Raw genomic sequence first — 19353 nt, 5'->3', positions numbered from 1 at the left:
GAGAACTTTTGAGTTTGGGTTGAGTTGAGAGGCGGTTATGGAAAATGAATGAATGAATTGAATGAATGTGACTTCACCAGTCAAAGTTCACTAAAGTTGAATTCCATGCAATGCAAAGATGCAAATTTGCTTTGCCACCGGAAGCAAACATTTAATTTGCCCCTTCACACATAGTGAGTAGAACTGAGCAGGATCGTTAATTTCACTCCTGTGCGACTGAACCCTTTGAACCTTTTTTCGTGTGAACTGCTGGGCAAGTATACCTCATATCAGTGGTAAAATTATGATAATCAGACCTCTTACCAAAATAAGACAAAGGAAACCTCACAACCGATGACACGTGCAACAGATGAGGAAGGTCGGAAGTGGACACTGCTTCAATTAGAGGGGTCACAAGCCAAAACCTCTGAGTTTAAATTGTGGTGTTGCTCAGCACGCAGACTGAACTCTTTAAACGGCCTAATGGCTAATTCCAACCTGCACACTGCCAGCATGCAGAGGAGCTGTTAGATCTGAGCATGAGACAAAAACAAATACAAACCAACTGCTGACACAGAGTCTATCAAACAAAGATTTGTCTCAGCGTTTTATGAGCCTGCAGGGAGGTTTCGTCTGCACGTCTGTCTCTGCGGAGCATCTATTTGTTTAACTTTGTGGTGAAAAGTGCCTCCAACACAGAATAACAACAGCCAAGGCTCCTGACTTCCTGCAAGCTGCATTACATAAAATGCCTCTGAGCTGCGAGGCGGTCAAGTCGAGGAGGGCTGGAGACATTGGATGAGAGGGGAAGAGACAGGGAGGGAGACATGACACGGGCAGAGCAGTGGAAGGAACGAGACAGAAACAAAGACGGAGTAAAATGTAGCTTCCCTCCACAGGGGAAGCAGCCTGGAAAAATAATTGTTGAGAGGAGACAGAGGAAAGCCACTAATGACAGCAGACAATAAAAACTGGCCACTACTGTAGCGTCTTCCCAGCCAGAATGACAATAACGCAGGAACTGACAGCCCTGCTCTTAGCTAGGTCTACAGAGGGATTGAACAGCCACAACCACAGCACCTGAAAATAGAGCTTTGTCTGGGAATAGACTGTTATTAGGTCGTCTAAACACAGGGTCAATAACACTGTTAGCGCACCTCCTAGACACTGAGGAATGGCTGGGGTGGTAGCTAATTGGGTGGTCAGGATTATTTTGACAAGCAGTGAATAGAAATCTAAATAATGAGACAGAATTATATGTTACATGTGGTAGTTGTTCAGGGGGAAGAAAGAGACAAATCCTTGTAAACACAAATTTACTCAATGATAATCATCGCATGCTTGACTTTTGCCTAAACAGCAATGATCCAAGTATGCAGCAAACCAAAGAATTAGCGTTTGTCGGCCGTGATTAAAAAATTCAGAAGACAGCAAGAATCATTTCAAGACTTTTTTATTACTAAACTCTCTCTAAGGCAGCAGTTTGTGTCCACAGGTAGTCCTAAACGTCTCGCAGTGAATAAAATAAAACGGTACAAAAATCAGTTTTGCTGTGTGCTACAAACATCATTAGACAGCTCTTGGTAAATAAAAGTTCACAGACAATAATAATAAGCATTACAAACATTCATTTTCCCCTTCAAGTATGCTACTATCCAAAGTGACTAGTGTAAAATTGGCCGAGGAAATAAAATATGTTCATGATTATTTACACATAACAGGTCCAATATGAGTGCGTGTATAAAAAGGAAAAGAAAAAAAAAAACACGACTGGAAACAAGTTGGTCAGAAATGTTTCAGCTGTGTTTTTGGTGGCGAGCATACACACACAGACACACGTACACAGACACACACACAGTGATGTGACTGACTGGCTTCCAAGTTTTAAAACAGAGCAAAGAGGTTCAGCATTTCAGTACAGCAATAGTTAAGACTTCAGTTGATTCAGTGGCACCAACAAGGCAGCGTCCACCCTCGTCTCGTACCTGGAGTAGACACTTGGAAATACAGGAACATGGACTAGACGTGGGAATGTCTCAAAAAGTTAAGCGTGACATGTCGTTCTTTACTTTGGAAATTGTAGTTTGACAAATAATCCCAACTCAAGCTCCACTTAACGACTTTTTCCGCAGCTTTCAACAGCATCACGTGGTCTTCATTAGCAGATGGAGTTTGCTCACTTGTCACAACACTCAAGATCAGCAGCTGTCATGATTTCAACAACAGCATTTTTAGGAATTGTAGCTTGTGAGGGCCTTTAAAGACGTACTTCACTGCTGGAAAGATGATCTTTTAATAAAACTAGGCTGTCTGTGCTGCAAAAAGACGCAAATACTTTTTAAAAAGCAGTGCTATGTGACCAATGAAAACAGAGGACAAAGGCTGTGGCATTCGCTTTTGCTCAAGAGGTAGAAAACCTACAACTACCAGAATGCACTGCACTGTACTGAACCGATAAATGCTCTCACTGGTGGGTGACATAATGTGAGCTTGCACTCTAAAAAAAGTTTCATTGGGTTGGTGGATAACACTTAAAATAATAAGTTTTTCAGCACCAAATAATATTTTTTTTGACATTTTTGAGTAGGATGGAATTAAAATAAATAAGTTAGAATATCTTAAATAAAATAATTTTAACACTTAACATCACCACAACTGTTGGATAAATATTAGGTTGGTTCAACTTAATCAAACCGTTGGAGTTCGTCAAATTATAAAAGACTCATAGGACTGACTCAAAAATGCCAGAATAGGAACTACTTAAAATGATGCATGCAAGTTGTTATTTTAATCTTTAAAAGTTGCACCAGTGGATTCTTTTTTAGAGTGTGGATGTTTTTCCACAGGAAACAAATGGTGGCCGACTGGCAAAAAACAATCTGGCGATCGTACTGCAGTCAAACAGTGAGCTAAGATATGTCTCTGAAAACATTTTAGGCAAGAAATATGCTGTACAGTAACAGAATTTTGGTCCATACTTTAACAGCACTGCTCAGTATTACCGTTTGATCTCATTTTTTTCAGCCTCTGTTTTTACAATACAGGAAATAGTATGGTGTCCACTTCCTGTTCACTCTAGTATTACAGCTAAACAGTGGTCAGCACTGTCTAGTTTTGCCGTTTGATCTGAGCAAAAAAGAGGCGGGTCTCTCTTTCGACCTGCTTCTATACTCTTTGTGTCCATGGTGGCGGGCATACAAAAATACACAAGTACAATCTGTAGTTCGAGCAACAGCACTAGAGCCAGCAAAAATCCATGTGAGCTGAGAGATGAGCAGGGAGATCTGGGCACCGGTAAGTTTACCACAGTTCATTTACACATATTACCCACAGTGTTATGATACAGAGCTGGTTGAAAATCGCAACAGTATCCCTTTAACTATGCTGATGAAGACCATGTGATAGGGTTGAAAGCTCAAGGTAAAAAAGCTTGTAAGTGGATGCTGAGTTGAGATTGTTTTGTCAAAGTCTAGAGGGATATTTGAAGGGCTCAACCCACTGAAAACCACCAAGTGTGTTCACGTGCACACTGATATTACATAGTTGTTTTGTTAAGAGATGGTGCACATAAATATCTTCTAAGACAGTTTCAGATGAGCTCATATCCTGAGCTGGGTTGTGCCTCTATAAATCGGAAAACAGGGAAAGTCGACGCCCCATTTGATTTATTGTTTGTGTATTCTGGTTTCAAAGTGAATCTCTGTGTATAGAGAGATATTTCAGATCTGGACATGAGGATTTAAAACAAGACAAACACACAGCAAACCCAAAAATTAGACCCGAGACAGGATATTAGCTGGACTACAATGTGCTGTAAACACACTCGTGATGGACACTCCCTGGAGGATGTTTTCACAAGTAATAAGACTCTGTGGACGACCACACAACCAGCGCAGTGTCACTTCTCCTTCATACAAGAGCACACAGACAGGAACCCAGTCAGCCCAGCGTGTCTTTGGTTTAACCAACTGAAACAAGCAGATGATTTAGTTTTCACGACTGCTACATAATCTTGGTGAAACATCACTCATGGATCGCGGGAAAAAGACGACAGACAGTGCACCTCGGCTTCAATGCTACAACATCGACACGCGTCAGGAGATTAAATATGCACACCTTCATTTTAAGTTCATTCAAAAACAAAATCAACAACTGATTGTGGTTTCATTAAACTGCCACCAGTCTACCCCAAGCAAGGCGTACCGTATCGTACATACACACCCATGTGTGTACTTTAAGTGTATATACACATATGCACAAACAGACTTTTGGCTGACTTTTGCATCATGATGCACGTCAAATATCTCTGTTCCTAATACAAGAGTGTGTAAGAGGGCAGCCGGTGCAGCGGATATCACACACAGTATGTACAACAATATACATAATATACATAAACACTCCAGCTAGTGATCACAGCTTCAGAGACAAGCTTACTTGGACAAAGACAAAAATCTTCTGACATTTTTCCCTCCAGAGACACAAACACATCAATGTGTCAACTCCTTCGTGATTTAAAGGGTTATCACGTATGTACAGAGACAGGAAATCACATGGACATCTCTGTATTTCTTCTGTGAAGACAGATCAAGATTGAAATTTCAGACAAAAGCTGATAGTCATTTTTGTTGCAGGACCACTGCACTCGTCACAGTACCGCTTTTCAGTCAAGCAGAGATTTAAGACGCAGCTAATGAAATGTTATCAGCAATCAATAAAACACAGCGTCGATGAGACCTCAGGGTCTCAATTAAAACTGTCATCTTCATATATATATATATATATATATATATATATATATATATATATATATATATATATATATATATATATATATATATATATATATCTGAAATGAACCCATCCTGCCAAGTCAGCAGAGACACAGCTTTCAAAAATGTGACTCGCTGAACTTTTCATTTCCTGACTTGAGTGAAAAATTAGGCTACAATCCATAACCTTTAAACTGCTTCAATGTTCTGAACACATTTCTCCAGAATACTGTACATACTATATATGTGTGGTTAAAGAGGGAGAATGTGTAGTTTATAATATGATGCATCATATCAGTGAAGCCAATCCAGAATAACAGAGACTGAGAGATATAAAACAGTGTTGACACCAGTTTTAACTCCAGTATGCACAGTGGGGCCTTACTGTCAATATCTGACTCATCTGGAGATAACACATAGAGGCCTTTATTTTACTGGACCAACTAGTGCAAAATCAGAAAGTCATATTTCTGTTATTATGATGATGGGTTAAATATTTCCAGTGCATTTAAACTCTGTATGAAACTTGTGATTATTTTTGTCGTCTTGAAAGTTTATAACCCCAAATCTTCTCTCTTTTTTCAAAATAAAAAGTTAATTTTGCCCTTAAAACAACATGCAGCATGAAATGTCATGAATTACACAGTGCACTACGGTTCCACTTAAATGGCAACAGATGTGTTTCTCAAAGATGTGTCTCTTAAAGGGATACTTGACATGAAGTGGAACAAACTCAGCGAGGCTTTTTTGATGTCTACACGGTGCAGTGTGCTGCAAAGATGAGCTCATTTCCTACAGGGTCAAGAGCAGCTCTGCTAAAAGTTTGGGAAGTATATGACATATATATCACATATGTTTGTTGATCCTGAAGATGGCCCAAAGATCGAAACATTATCAAAATAAAAGAAATGCATATTGAGCCAGAGTGTGCGCAATTGTGTTCTACATTCAAATACACCTTTAAACTCTTAAAGTCTGAAGGCTAATTTAATTTAAGTACATGATTAAATGTACATATTTATCTGTTGTAAATTTCTGTATTAAATTATGCAACAAAATGTACTTGTGAAATGTTTTTTTAGGAATATTATTAATGCAAGAATAATGATTGTACAGTAAAACCTGTGTTTTTGAGAATAATGCAAGTAAAGGCCTTTGCACACTGAGTCCATTTCTTTCCGATGCATTTTTTAAATCCGTCATCTGAAAAAATCGTTACGCAAAGAAACCTTGCAAACAGATTCTGATGCGTTTTATTGTTGTATTTGTTGTGAAAATTCCTAATATGTGACAAAATCAAAAGACACATTTCCTCCTTTCCTTTCCGCCTCTCTAAACTGGAGTTACCAATCTGGCTGTCACCACTCCCTCCGTCTTTCATTTGGCACCACAGCTGCATGACAGAGCTAAGCTGTCCTCCACATCTTATGTGTGGTCTACATCCACCTCCTCTTCATCATAATCCACCTGAATGTTTCTATCTGACCTGTTGAAAGTGAGCTGTCTGAGTTATGAAATGATTGTGTGCACCCTGTTCCTCTGTCTTGTCATGGCTGTGTCCCGCTGCTACATTTTCTTCACTGATTCCTGGTCAAATGTCTCTCATGGATTTTTAGACGTGTGATAATTTTGAACAAAAAAAACAGACTCAGTGTGCAAAGGCCTTTGAGACACAATTTCAAACTGTGCAGACATAATAAAGACTTCCCTGAGTTTGTTCACTCTGCATGAGTTGGGGGAAAAAAATGAATTTGCCGCAAATTGAACTCTCCCTTATTTGAAATGAATTATTACACACCAGTCTGAAAAAATAACTCCTGTTTCAGGTTTCACAACCAGTGGCAACACTTGAAATGTACTCCACCGCGTGGTTAAGAAGAACAAGAACAACACAATGAAATGAACCTTCAAAAATTTTGACACGTGTAAAACCAAACGAAAAACATGTTGTCCATAAAAGCTCATTCATTAGTCTGGAATGGAGTATTTACATTGTGCAAATGAAACATCAAGCAGAAAGTGTTCCTGTATTAAGAGTTGGATCATTTCTGACTTCCTGTTGAATCATTTCTTGCGAATCCAGGTCCAGAAGATGCAGATGGTTAAGGCCAGAGCGCCATCGCTGCACCTTTCGCTTTTTTCCCCCACATCACAGACCAGCCTGACCGGAGTCTGAAAATCACCCGACCATTTTTCTTTCATATTGTCCTTTTCAGTCAAATCAGCTCCCGCAGCTAATGTCTTTGGATTGGTTAAACTTCATTTAAACCTTTTCCAACACGTTAGAAGAAGTCTTTGTTTTCCTCCTCATACTTGTTGTCCTCTTGAGTTAAAAACTTAAACTAAAACTTAAATAAAAAGAAACTGTGGCATCTTAAAAACATAGCAATGTTAAAATAGAAATGTCATCTTTCCTTCAAGATCATTTTTTCTTTCTGTGTGGACCACAGAAGTGCTGACAAAGGTTCTGCTTTCTGCTGTGGATTGCTGCTGTGTAAAGATACTTAAACCGTCTTACCTGACCAGCCCTTAGTAACACCACAGCTGCCTACACTCAACAACCATCAACATCACATTATCGCATTTAAGTGGCTTCTTGGAGGCTGACACATCGTTAATTTGCAACTATCCCATAATTCTCTTCTTTTTTTTCTGTTTTTGTGATTAGTGGTTGATCTGAGGGCAGCAGACTGCAGTTTAGAAGAAGATGACGTCCTCCTTATTGAGGTCCTCTGTGGCAATCTTGTAAGGTGGCGGCATGCTGTGGCTGTGAGTGAGCCCGTGAACATTTACCTGGACATGTGCCTGAGCGTTGGGACTGTGGCCGTGCTGCTGCAGATGTGATGGGAACTGGAGGGAGCCGGTGCTCTGAGAGTGGGGAGGGATGGCGGGAGGCTGCACAGAGGGCTGAGGATGAGACTGTGAAAGAGGCATGGGGGGCTTCTGGACATTTGGAGGGTGGGAGGTGCTGATGGAGGAGGTGGACTGGGTGTCTGGCCCGGCGCTGTCTGGGGGACTGAGTTGATCTGTCGGAGACATGCAAGAAAGGCTGTTAGAGAGCAAGGGATTAATCCAAAAATAGCATTATACACTGAAATCTATCATCTGGAATCCTGCCTCAGCAGTAATTGTGAGGGCAGAGGATTAAAGTGTTAAAATGTCTGTGTCAGCGGTACAGCCTGCCATTAATCACACTGAAGCATGTGAAACTGATGGGTGTTTACACAGGGTGAGGCGTGAATGTAAGCTTGAGACAGGAACGTGATCGGGTGGCGTCCGGTTTGCCCAGGTGGAGAATGTGTGCGTCTCATGTTTGTGTCTGTGAGAACCAAGTTTAATAATGCAGCAGGCAAAGACAGACGGGAGGAGATTGTGTTTGGGTTTGTCCCAACGGAGCGAAGGAGGAAGTGTGTGTGTGTGTGTTTGTGTGTGTATATATATGAGCAGTTTGTGTGTATAAAGGTACCTGCGTGCTGATGCAGGGACTGAGGCTGAGGAGGGGCTGACAGTGGGAGCTGCTGGTGGGGGCTGATGGAGCGCTTGGCCTTGAGGGCGTTGTCGTCTCGGGCGGACAGCTTCAGCGGCAGCATCTGCTTCATATCCACTGAGGCTGAGAGGAGGAGGAGGAGGAGGAGGAGGGGGAGACCAGGGGAGGGAGAGGAAGAGGGAGCAAAGAAACCGAGACAAACAGAGACAGAAGGTGATTTAATTGTAAAATTAGATTGCATTGGTAAACTAGCGCGGCCTAGCCTCTCTCTCAGGCTCCGATTTGATAAATCAGAGGGCTGACCCAATTTAGACAGCTAATGTGATCCTAACGAGCCACTTAAATCATGCTGATCGGGTCAAGCTCATGTCAGGAACAGATGGCTTGTATACCGACAAAGAGTGGGTGAGAAAATTTCATTTTAAAACCGATCATGCTGCATTGTTATACATCACCTGCAAGAATAAGAGAGGAGAAAACCTCAGTGTAACAGGCGCCACATTGTGAAAGAGCATACTGTTATGATAATCTGATGTAGGTATGAGTTGGCAACTGATGCACTGTTGGTGCAAGTGTAACAGAAAAGTCACACACCTCACCCTGTCCTTTCACTGCGACACTCCTCTGTCTTTGTTTTCTTTGTACTTAAAAGATGAAATCATCATCCTTTGTATGTTTACTCATACAGACTATTCATTCACACTGTATGTGACATTACAGGGCTGTTAAAGTCCCATTAAAATATCAGTTACATGATATTATTTATTTATTCATCCTTTATTTAGCCAGGAAGGTCTCACTGGGATTCAAGATCTCTTCTTCCCAGAAGTCCTTGGCATACATGCACGCATATGCAAGAAAAAAAACATTGTATTTAATATGTAGATGTACATTAAAGAATGCATGAGAGCTGCAACGATTAGTAGTTAGGATGTGTTGTTTTCCTGCCTTCCTTTGTAGCAAACTAAATATTATTCATATAAGTTTTGAGCCCATGTCCAGCCAGACTGATGATGTCATCATGAGCTGTAGGAAACTGTTGTGCATGTTGTAAAGAACCAATGATTCATTGAAAAAATAAAGAACAGAACAATCAAAAATGACAGTTACAGTTAGCTGCAGCCATAGTATGCACATCTATGAATGTGTACATTAGGGGCTGTATCTACTGAACCGTTGTTTCCTGAGGCGATCATACTTTTTTATGATCCAATATTTGGGCAAGAGGGTGGAGCTGTGGACACTATCAACTTACAGCCTGTCATTCAAAGCTGTTCGCTTTTAATTAGGTGTAACATTAAGCCTTAATCAAATGCAAACAGATGAGTTATATATTAAAAAAAAAAAAACAAACCTGTACAGTCATCATGACGATGGGAAATAGCTAAAGAGACCAAAACTGTTACTGAGAAGTTGGGCATTTTAACATGGGGGTCTGTGGGGGGTGCCGCTTGGGTAAAATGCTGTGCTTGACACTTGTCCTACCTACCTAGCCGTCCAGTCAAACTGGAGGGACAAAGACCAACTGTCACATCTTACACGTACGAGTGCTCAACACTGACAATAATGGAGGAGAAATATATCTATATATTGTGTATAATAATATATCTTTCCCTAATGCCCCATGTAGAGCAGCAGGTCCATCCTTTCTCCATAAGTGATTCAGCCTTCCCTTCACCCGGAGCAAAGACTCTACCTTGCACTGATATTTTGTGGATATTCTGTATCAACCAGAAACAATCAACTGTCTCGACTGAAAAAGTGCTGCGCCACTAAAGCACTCTCAAGCACTCCCTGCCAGCTATTTCTTGGAGAGCGCCAGGTTTAAGAGCTGGAAAAAAGGCAGCTTTGGTATTTACAGGGCCTTACTGACTGTTTGTAGAGCAGACTCCGTGTGTACAGATGTGTGTGTGCTTCAGTTACTGTTGATTAATTTTTTCGGCAGATGTTCAGAGATGGAAAGGTACACAGGTGTGACCCTAACTGTGAGGTCTAACTCCTTACCAGTGCTGTCTGTGCGATGTGAGGCTTTGCCTATCTTGCCTCCTTTCCCTTTGCCGCTGCTGAAGGCAGCCAGCTTGGTGGGGATCTGCTGCTGCACCCCCACCAGTTTGTGCTGCTGGTTGGTGGTGCTGAAGAGGTGAAGCGGCACCTCCGTCTTTAGTGGCAAGGTGGAAGAGCTTGTGTCCCGCCGCAGCATCACTTCAGGGCGCTCTGGATAGTCGGCCGGTGCGACAGACAGGCTGGCGCGCACCAGGGGCTTCTGAGGCAGCGGCAGGTCGGCGACAGTGGTGGAGGTGTTGAGGCCAGAGGACAGGAGCAGCTCCCCGTTCAGACTGCCGGACATAGGAGCCACCTGGAGGAGAAGAATACTGGATGTTATCTGCTGAAAGATGACTGAGGAATTGTTGTAAACATCATCATATAAGACTTCAAAATCAGTATTCAAGTTCAGAGAGGATGTCTTCCCAACTCTGCACTGTAATTATCCATATTTGTGGTCGGATTCAGTTTAGAATCGCAGTTGTGGAACGTGGAGTTTGCATGTTGTGTGTGTATAAGCAGCCTGCTGTTAGCTATGTATGAGAGTATATTTCTGAAGACAAAAAACAAAACAAAACTTAAAACAGCCTAAGAGTATAGAAGACACACAAACACACGCAGATACGCAGTATAAATCGTCTGTGCGATGCCGTCATTACAGAAACATAATCTGTTGAGGAGCAGGGTATTTATGGGCTACAGAGGGAATCAGAAACACATGCGACTCTTTCTGCTGAGCACACACTTTGGTAAGTTTGGTAACAGGCTTTTGATGTGTTCCAAAAGACTCAAGGACAATGCACGCACACAAACACACACGCACAGACACACACACACACACACAAAATGAGAAACATAAAACCCTTAATAGTCCCTGTGCACATAAAGGCGTGCCTAACAAAACAGGCAGGGCTGTTAGACAAGTAGGGGAACAAGAAAATGGCTCTCATGACATCAGTGGATAAAAGACACTGACTGCATTGTCCACTTAATTACTAGACTGAAGGAAAGATGATCTACAGATGGAGTCAACATTATCATCCAATCTGCATTCAATCACATTGACCAGGAGGATTTCGGCAACAATGGAGTGGTGTAGGGTTTGTTTGAGTTAGTAATCCCACATATCCTGCATCACATGAACTATAACAGACATCTTTTCACCATGCTTAAGCCCTTCTACAGAACTGTGACTCAACATGTTGCATATCACACATCAAAATTAAAAGTCAAAACATAAAAAAAATGGCAATTTTTGGCTGTTCAGCTTTGGTTATACATAAAGCAGTGTTGTCACATTACTGGTATTTTTCAACTTCGATACAATACCTTGAAAAATATTAATATTCTATATCATTTTCAATTTCATAGGGAAATATTGGGGGCATACAAGTTAAAATGTCTATCAGAAGATAAATATAACAAGGCTATAACATGACAATGACGACTTTTCTTTTCTTGGTGAGTAGCAGAGAACATAAGAATGACAACAGCAAACATTATCAACAAGAGAGAGTGACAAAGAGCAGCTGGTACAAGTCTATCGATGTGGAAAAATGAGACTTGAAACCGTTTCAAATATTTAAGATCAATACATATGATAATGACTTTTCTGACGACTCGAACATAAAGAAAAGTGCTTGATGTTTTGGCTGATTAAAGCCAAGAGCTGATTGAGAACATTGAGATTAGGGGGATTTCCAGTCCATTAACAAAGACTGATTGCTGGAATGATCACAATCATACAGAATGTAAAACTAAAACTTTTCCCTGAGAAAATTCTTAATTATTCTGGGCCAAAAATGAGTGACAGAATCCAGCTATTTCAGACACACCTGCATTTCTGATCATGTCTATTAACATGTATTGCGTCTTTTGGTTGCCTTAAATGATTTTTTTTTCAAATAAAAAACACAAAAAAACAAGCAGTCCAGGTTATTTCCATTATACCAATTTTAGCTTAGAGCTATTATAAGATAAAGCAAAGGTGCAAAACTTTGTGCATGACCTTCTTTAACAGCAGGTCCTTTCTGAAAGAACTTTAATATAAACTCAGTTGTTAAAACTTTCCAAAATCTGTTCTGATCATAGCTGGACAAGTACATGTGGGTTTTTGAGCAGCCACTTACTAATAATTTATGTCTGAATAGACCTTTTATTAATAAAGTTTCACAAATAGTAACATTTTACAGAGACGCTGTTGGTTTGAATTTGAATCTCAGCTGCGTTGAAAAGCCACTGAAACATGCGACAGTAAAAAATTTCATTTCAATGATAATACAAATGCATTATTTATGAGAAATGAAATATAGATGTTGCACTACAAGTGACTACTGGTTATTAATGTGAAATGATGGTACTGACTAGTGAAACAACTTTTAATCTGTATGTTTGATTGGTTAAATAAGCAAACTAACATGACAAAGCTGATAACACAGTTATCATCATATCATCTATATCTGACATTTTAAGAAATAGGCCTGTATCATCATGATAATGTAACACCAAACAAACATGAGTGAGTCTAACACCAGTTTTATCATCAGAAATGTCTTTAACGTAAAGTTTGACATCAGTCTGTAACTGTTCTGTTTGATATTCAGTCCACATGCTACATGATTGATGATGATGTAGAATACTTCCTGTGGAGAAGAGGAACACATGATGACAGTGTTTCACAAGGCATGAAGGGCAAACTCATCTGACTGTGACTGTGTGTATGTGTGCGCTTCCCCCAGTTGTAACAGCAGAGCATGACAGGCCCTGAGGCAGAGAGAGGCCCCTGCAGTGGGAAAGTTTCCATAACTCCTTCCCTAAATCTCCCCTTTCTTCCTCCCCTTCATCATTTTTCCTCCTTCAGCACTCACTCATCTTGGCACACAGATGTTGCATTGTTCCCAGAACAAGGTGATGGGCTTTAAGCGGCACAAACACCAGGTTTCCAGGGCAGTAAACTGTGCGGAAGCTTCAGAGCACAAAGAGCCCTGACTGACAGCTCATAAACAATTAGCACTGGCTGCCTTCCAGAGGCTTCCGTTAATGACAGGCCTGGATGAGCTAATTATACGGCCAGGTTCCTCTCATCCTGCAAACTGCCTGGATACTCCCATATCATACATATCTCCACTCACTGCACAATGTGTCGCCTTGTACACAACGTGACACCAGTGGGAAAGAGATACTGGTTGCTGAAGCTTACCTAGCCCAGCTGACGTGTGGTAGTGAACATGTGTGAGATACTGACTTGAGTATTAGTTTCTATGGGCCATGTGCAGCTCTGATCTGTGCTGAATTACTGAGATTAATAAACACTGCAGCCTCAAATTGGTCTAATCCAAAATCAAATTTTGTTCAAGTTGTTCATACAGTTTACAAATGTGATAATTATGCAGAGTAAATACTGTTTTTTATTAAGTTTGGTGATGAGCAATGATTCAGTGTCAGGACTCCTGCCAAAAACTGCAAAGTGCCAAAACTGGCTCCAAGAGCAAGCCAATCCCCAGAGACCTCCATATTAAAATGCCCAACTTTACAGCAGAAATAAACATGCTTACAGCCTGGTACACAACAGTTTTGGCCTCTACAGATTTTTTTTTCTTTTTACAAAAGGAAATCACCTGTTTAAACAGGTTGGTGACACGGCGACAATGCTGGTAAGGTAACGTAACCATAGCATAATCCAAAATTCACAGGGCACAGGCGTAGTTAATTGTAATGTTTTGGTTGCACTAAAAGACCCTCTGACACAGGGGTGTCAAACTCATTTAAGTTCATGGGTCACATACAACCCACTTTGACCTCCAGTGGTCCACTAAAACCATTACATAGTGACCTATAAATAACAACCTCTTAAAATGTTTCCCTTATTTATGTAAAGAAGTCAACTGTGAAAATGTTCATCCATTTACAAAACTAATGATGAACAGCCCACGATAACCTCAGAAAATGTGCAAATTCAACAGTATGTCTCAGTTTTTCTACTTTCAGTCAGTCGACTACTCACTTTCATTACACTGTTTCAAGACAGAAGGCTGATACAGATTCTTTTGTACTGAAGCTGCTGGTTGACAATATTTTGCACAGTGTTCAATAGCTTTAAATCTGACCACAGAAAGTATTCATTGAATTTCAGTATCTAGTGTTTCGACCCGACACTGCCTAGCATTAGTATGAGGTGTGCAAAGTCATCTAGTGGGCTGGATTGGACCCTTTGGTGGGCCGGTTCTGGCACCCGGGCCATATGTTTGACACCCCTGCTCTAATGAGTACGATTGTCAGTTTTTCAAGGGAGTTCATTTTGTTTAAACGGTTTTAAGTCTTCTTTTTGGTAGCAAAAATTAGCATTAGCTTTATCACAGTTAACCATAGTTTTAAATGCCTCGTGCTAACCACATTAGCAGCTAGCATTAGAGTTATCTTCACCATCTCAACCAAATATGGTCACTTCCGACTCAAAAAATTAAAGATGTCTACAATCCAAACTTGAGGATTCAAAATGGGTTCACGAATCAATTGGTGACATCACAGTGGCTACATCCACTTTATACAATATATGGGGACATCACATTAGAGTTGAAGCGATAAGTCACTTAAAGAACCATTTCAATAACCATCATTCTCTGATTCCAGCTATTTTGGTCAGACAAGACATTTGATGACGTGATTTTGGACTTTAACATTTAATACTGGACTCTTAATGTTTTTTAAAACTATAAAAAATAATGATAATGTGCAGATTCATTAATAATGAAAATCATTATTAGATCACATTAGCCGTATCTCAAGAAACAATGTCTGGAAACAGACAAGACGCCCTGAAATCTTCAACTTACTCTATATCCAGCCACTTATTTCTTTCACATGGGTAATTTTTTGGACAATATTTTAGCTGAAGATGGCCACAGAACAGTACTGCATACAGTGTGCAGCGAACAGGTGGGATAGCTTCAGTGACAGATGGCGTAAAAAGAAAATATCTGCCCTCGAGCTTGGTGTTCTGTCTTAGCCTCTCAAAGCAACTGCTACCGGCTGATTATAGAAGAGGCCAGTCACAGGCATATAGGTGTGTGTGTGTGTGTGTGTGTACATGGTGAGGGTGTTGATGTGTAAAGGGTGACTCTTCAAGGGTTTTTCAGACCCCGTGAAATAAATCAGCCTGGAGACTGAGGCCAAAGAGGGGAAGTTAACTCAGAGTGTGAGAAACACAGATACAGGTCATCGTTTATGACTGACCTTTTAATGTTTCTCTTGAACTTCGCAAATCTTGGCAGGTTTTTAGCAATGTTTTCTGTCATGTAGTTACTCACGCCAGGTGGCAATCCAGTTTAACAATTTTCTGCTCTTGCAGGCGAAGCAGGAGAAAGGGGCACTCGTTAAACTGGATGCTTTGCCTAAAGGCACCTCAAATAATTTACTAAAGACAGCAGGAGTTACTCATTGACGCATTTCCTTCCACAGTAGTGCAGGTATTGAACCTTTGACCTTGTAGTCTTAAGTCCAGTCCGTATTTTTTTTATCTTTGTTGCAGTGATTCTTGCTGTATTTTGCAGGTCATTTCTCTTCTCGACTATTTATTGTCAATCAAATCCCTAGCTCCAGCTCTAACCTTGATTATGAACACGTTTTGTGACTTTGCACTCACAGGATTATTGAGCAATCGGACCCGAGGCTCTGTTGGGGTAGAGCCAAACAAAAAATGCAATGCATTCCTTATCAAGAGGCCAAATGCGATCACATGAGGTAACACATAAAAGAGAAGTTCCTCTGATGTTAGGACATGCCGCAACTAGCACCGTTCTTGTGCAAACACTCACATATGTTCCGAAACACACACGCACACTTACAGGGAGGCATGTATTTTTTTTTTTTATGAGGTCTAATCATAGCTCCACGGGTTTGCTGATGAGTCTTAATGTTGGGTGCTGGTGATTAAATGTCTGTTGATATCAGGCTGGCCCAAAGCCTGGAACAGATCCTGAGGTCACAGCTGATGAAAAGACTGTTTGATGTGTTTGACGCAGAGGGGGAACAAACCGCTTCCAAATCTCCCATTACCGCAGCCAAGAAATTCCCACAGTGCAGCCAACAGTATGGAGCTGCAACCCATACATTCTGAGTGTGTACAAAACACACAAACACACTACTTAGCTGGTCTGAAACAAATATTATGGGCATGACTTAATGGGGTGATGAGTCTCGATAGGGTCTAAATTTAACCTGCTTCAGGTTTTATCTTGCAGTCCTTGCAACAAACAAACAAACCACATAACAATCCTATTTACCGCCACTGTTTCAGTAACGGCCTCTGTAATTACCAGGGTCCCGCCATTACTCATCACAACAGATGAGGTCAGTCCAGCCTGAGGATGTGGTTTTCAAGAAGTCCCTGTGAAGTGTTCTAGGTACTGCTCAGAGTCAGTAATGACAAGAGAAATGCAATAACTCATGTCAGCTGGTTGTGTTTGTGTACGTCTTGAGTTAAGACTGCAGTTAACTGAGGACTGAGGCACGTCTCTGACAAATCTTGTTACCATGAAATCTTTGGGATGGTAGATCGGCAGCCAGATGTCTCAAGATGTTATGAGTGAAACTGCAGTAGATGAATAACAAAACACCGGAACACTCAGTTGCAAAAAAGCACTGTAGCTTTTTTCTGGGGGGAGGACAAGTCCAGACTTGAATGGATGGCGTTGTGTCATCTGTCAGTTACTTCTCTTGCATTAGACTGAGAGGCACTGGCAAGTCCAGATAACTGTCAGGCGTCGACCAGGTAGGAATGTCAGACAGCAGGGAGGAACAAATGACATCACCGGAGACAGCCTTAATCAGAAAAACACATCGTCCCATGTATGGAAGCATGTGTATCAGTGCAGCCCGTCAGCTGATCTGTCCGGATTCGTGGAAAACAGAGCTCCAGTTTGTATGTGCACTGACATTTTTTATTTTCTCAAGAAGCAGAAAAAAGAAAAGAAGCTGAAGAACACACTGACTCATTCATTAGTCAGAGCCAATAGTCCCATAATTAGGTGTGTTTTAAATGGCCTCCACCTGATGACAGAATCATATGTGTGACTCAGGTGGTGGAGCTGTCATTAATGTTCACGCTCCTCTCCCTGTGATCAAATCCAGATGGCTTGTTTTAAAAATGTACCCACAGAGCAGAGGGACCAACACTCAACGGTTAACACAATCTAGATTTGACTATAGAGGGTACTGTTTACTCTATAGAACAATCTCTAACAATCTCTGGATCCATGATTTAGGGCCAACTAACTTACTCGCTTATAGGGGTGTAAATGACCAGTTTCATCACGATACCATATTATATCGATTCTTTGGACAATGATATGATGTTTTCCGATATTACAAAATCTGCAACGATATGATTTCGATTCAGTACGATTCAGGGGTCTGCGATCGATATTAGGCGATATTAAATGCCCATTTAACACAGTCTGTTATAGAGGATGCTGCCACCCCTTTCTTTTTTATTCTTGGCCATACAATGCATGTTTTTTAGCTGAACATTGTTAAAACAGAGCAGCTAATGTTGCTGTAGCAAGAAGTTAGCGAGGTGAGACGCCCGTCCAGGCAGGTACATCTTGTTTTATCTTGCAAAGTCATTGTTTACATACGCCATGTGCTCTGTTTGTTGATCCTTATTTGCCCTGAAATCCAAATTATTTCAACTCTGCTGATTTATTTACCAAGTAACATTATCCTCATCCTCTTTCTCTTGGGTGCTTGCCATCTGCCTGCCGCTGTTTGACAGTGACACAGACTTTCAAAATAAAAGCCTATGTTAAAGTAATGATATGGATCACTGTTATTGGATCGTTGATCATTAAATCGATATATCGATCCAGATCGATGGATTGTTACACCCCTACTGGCTTACTCCTTCTTTCGTCAAGCCAAGCTGGTTGCTAAGTAACAGGAACGCCAAGGGGTCGGGGCGAGAACAACTGGTGATGCAAAGACAAAGTCTGCTTGGTTTTATTGACTTCAAATAAGCTGTTGCCTCCCCTCATGTGATTTCTAGTTCTCTCATTTATGTTTTTCATCATAGCATTATGAGTTATGAGTTTTGTTTTGTCAGGGTTTGAAGTTTAAGTTTTACAGAAAATTATTGGTATCATGGTATATTGATATTGTAAAATTACACTGCCCAACCCCAGTAGTGACACCAGAACAGTCACGTTTGTCTGTAACTACTTGGTCTGATGAGAAGATAAAGTCTTATCAAGATAAAACTTCCCATGCCTCAGTTGCCCTTCCCTCTCACAGAGAATGTCAATCAACCAAACTGTGACGGTGATATGGGCCTTTGAAAACACTAAAGGCTGATATTAGGTAACTTTACTGTAGCTCCTTGACAGATCTGTTAGCACCAGGCATGAAATTACGGTCAGTGGATCCTTCTCAAAGCTCCTCTCCCATGAAACTCACAAACAATGACCCGCATTGTGCTGCAAGGAGAGAAAGAAGGATAACACCGGGAGGAGAGAGGAGAAGCAGAGGTACAGAGAGGTGAGGAGAAAGACTGCTCCCTGCATAGGTGGAGATGTATTCTGTTGTATGCGTGCTTATCATTTGTGCATCTGTGAAACAGGCTGTTTGAGCTGAAACCTAGGCTTCTTTTCTACCTTAACTCAAGAACTAAATGTTCCTTCATACATATATTTGGCTCCTCAGTGTTCCTCCACCTTAGAAGGGTGGGTACAAGATTCATAGCCAGGGGATGGGATGGAAGGAGAAAAAAAGAGAGGCTAGGTGGGAGAGGTTTGGAAAACTGATGCAAAGAAACGGCGAAAAAGGAAGTGAGAGACTGGAAAGCCCCTTCGCATTCTTTATCATGTGAGTAATCATCACCAGCACCACAGCTCCTGGTATTACCTCCTCACTTCCCTGTCACCCAACACCCCGCTTTCCACCTCATTTTCCATTTTCTGACACACACCTTTGAAAGTGTAGTAGCATGCTCTTTTGTGACTTTCAATCTGAGTTTTCTATTTTTCAGAAGCGTTTTTTAAATCAAAGTCCCCTACAAACTATAGTAATAATAAAAATCCTTCA

General features: G+C 41.0%; 1 protein-coding gene across 4 annotated transcripts in view; it reads right to left on the bottom strand.

The window, feature by feature from the left end:
- Positions 1-1416: 1416 nt before the first annotated feature.
- The window catches only part of arhgef18b (rho/rac guanine nucleotide exchange factor (GEF) 18b), a 58464-nt gene continuing 40527 nt past the window's right edge, over positions 1417-19353 (bottom strand). For all 4 annotated transcript variants that reach the window (XM_078168775.1, XM_078168772.1, XM_078168773.1 and 1 more), the window contains 3 exons: positions 10240-10591; positions 8215-8358; positions 1417-7774 (listed from right to left, as the gene is read on the bottom strand). In XM_078168775.1, coding sequence (XP_078024901.1) covers positions 7446-7774; positions 8215-8358; positions 10240-10591 — 825 coding nt within the window. In that variant the 3' untranslated portion in view covers positions 1417-7445. The remainder of the gene's footprint in view (positions 7775-8214; positions 8359-10239; positions 10592-19353) is intronic.

This window comes from Epinephelus lanceolatus, chromosome 6 (genome assembly GCF_041903045.1).
Source record: "Epinephelus lanceolatus isolate andai-2023 chromosome 6, ASM4190304v1, whole genome shotgun sequence".
NCBI lineage: Eukaryota > Metazoa > Chordata > Actinopteri > Perciformes > Serranidae > Epinephelus > Epinephelus lanceolatus.
Note: the sequence above shows the minus strand (reverse complement) of the source record. Positions and strands in the feature narration are given on the sequence as shown.